At 46.8% G+C, this 1,747-nt stretch overlaps 1 protein-coding gene across 1 annotated transcript in view; it reads right to left on the reverse strand.

Moving 5' to 3' along the window:
* cdk12 (cyclin dependent kinase 12) overlaps positions 1–1,747 on the reverse strand; it is a gene marked incomplete in the record, with an annotated part of 17,601 nt that overhangs the window by 11,370 nt on the left and 4,484 nt on the right. The window contains 1 exon segment of the mRNA XM_014022880.1: positions 494–1,162. Coding sequence (XP_013878334.1) covers positions 494–1,162 — 669 coding nt within the window.

Below are 1,747 nucleotides of genomic sequence, written 5' to 3' on the forward strand. Positions count from 1 at the left end.
GTTGTTTATGCTCTAAAAAAAACCTGACGTGTTAAATTTACTGAACCAAGTCATGTCAGCTGGTTTCACTAAACCCAGTAGAGTAAATATGAGGCAAGACTGTTTTCTCCACTTGGTTTTAATGGAACCAGTTTGRTTAACCTCTACAACAGGTACCCTGAAATTCCTTAAAAGTCTTTTGACATTTTAAGGGTGTCAAACTAAAGTTAAGAAACGGAGGAAGTTGTCCGACACCCTAGTCCTCAAAGTAAAAGCTCCCATTAGCGTCTGAAAACGTTTAGATGCAGAAACCAAACCATTGTTGCCCACCGGTTGAACAAAGACTGTTAAGGGGTTCAGTAAATTCTAGTTTATTTCTTAAGAGTGTGTAAAAGTACTTTTACTTTTTTGATTTTTATGAACAGTTTTATGACTTTTACTTAAGTACTTTCCTCATAAGTGACATTTATTCTGTAGACTCTGGTAAACGCAGGCGTGACCCGGGGCTCCTCACCTGTTCTGAGAGCCGCCCAGCAGTGCAGGGGGTAAAGGCAGGGGCGGCAGAGTGGACGTCTTGTGGAGTGGTGTCTGGCGAACGGGGCTGCGTTGAGGAACCGAAGCTGGCGATTTTGCCTGGGAGACGGGATTCGCTGGAAGCTGAACTGCTGTTTCTGCCTGTGGAGGAGGCGGGGGCGCCTGGGCGGCTGGACCGGGCGGCGCTGGAGGGGAGGGCTCAGGGGGAGGTAGTGCAGGTGAGGAAGGTAGAGATGCTGCGACTTGATCCTCAGAACTGGGGGTGTTGGGCGGGGGCTGTGCGGTCGGCGGAGGCTGGGCTTCACCTTTGGCCGACGAGTCTTTTTCTAGCTGAGGGGGCTCGGCTTTAGCGGGCCGCGACGACGCAGAGCTCGAAGCTTTGTTTGCCGACGGCAGAGGCGACGCCGTGCCGCTGGCGCGGGCGGCYGCCTCTGCGGCCAGGCGCTCCTTTTTTTTGCGGGTGAGCTCCGCGCCCAAGCTGGAGTTGAGGGGCAGGCGGGAGGAGGGAGGGGAGCGGCTTGCTGCCCGACTGCTGTGGGTGCTGCCCCCTGCTCCCCCAGAGGAAGCGTGCCTCTTGGTTCGGGAACGAGAGGGGGAGCGACGAGAGGAGTACTGCAGCGGAGAGCGGCTTCTGGAACGGCCCGAGCGCCTRGTGARACAACGTAGACAAAATGAGCAAAAACAAGCTGAGTCATGGTCACACAACAAACCATTCCTCAGGGTTCCTACAGCTTCATGCAAGCTCAATTTAAGACTTAACTTCACACTAAACAAACCAAAAAAAAACAGTGACAATTTAACCCAAATGTTTTTTTAAACACAAAACAACGAGCTGCGAGAGGCATTCTGTGAATTATTTAAAATAAACAAATGTTGCCAATTATTTGAATATTTAAGACCAATTATWATCATCCTACTTTGAATGTTTTAACATTTTTAAGACCTTTGAAAGATTGATTTAAGACATTTTAAGGCTAATTAAGGCCTTATTTTGGATTGATGAATAAACAAAGACTTTTTAAGGATCCGTGGGTAACACTGTTACTATTTAAAAATTAACAAAACAGTATTTGGTCACATTATTATGATTAGGGATGTCCCGATCCAGATTTTTTGGCTTCCGATACAATCCGATTTTTTTAAAGGGATCCACGATTATTTGTAACATTAGACTTTATTTAATAAACATATATTTTAACTGTAAAATAAAGACTTTAAAAATGCTGTCGGGTGT

This window comes from Austrofundulus limnaeus, unplaced genomic scaffold, assembly GCF_001266775.1.
Source record: "Austrofundulus limnaeus strain Quisiro unplaced genomic scaffold, Austrofundulus_limnaeus-1.0 Scaffold4, whole genome shotgun sequence".
NCBI classification, from domain to species: Eukaryota; Metazoa; Chordata; class Actinopteri; order Cyprinodontiformes; family Rivulidae; genus Austrofundulus; species Austrofundulus limnaeus.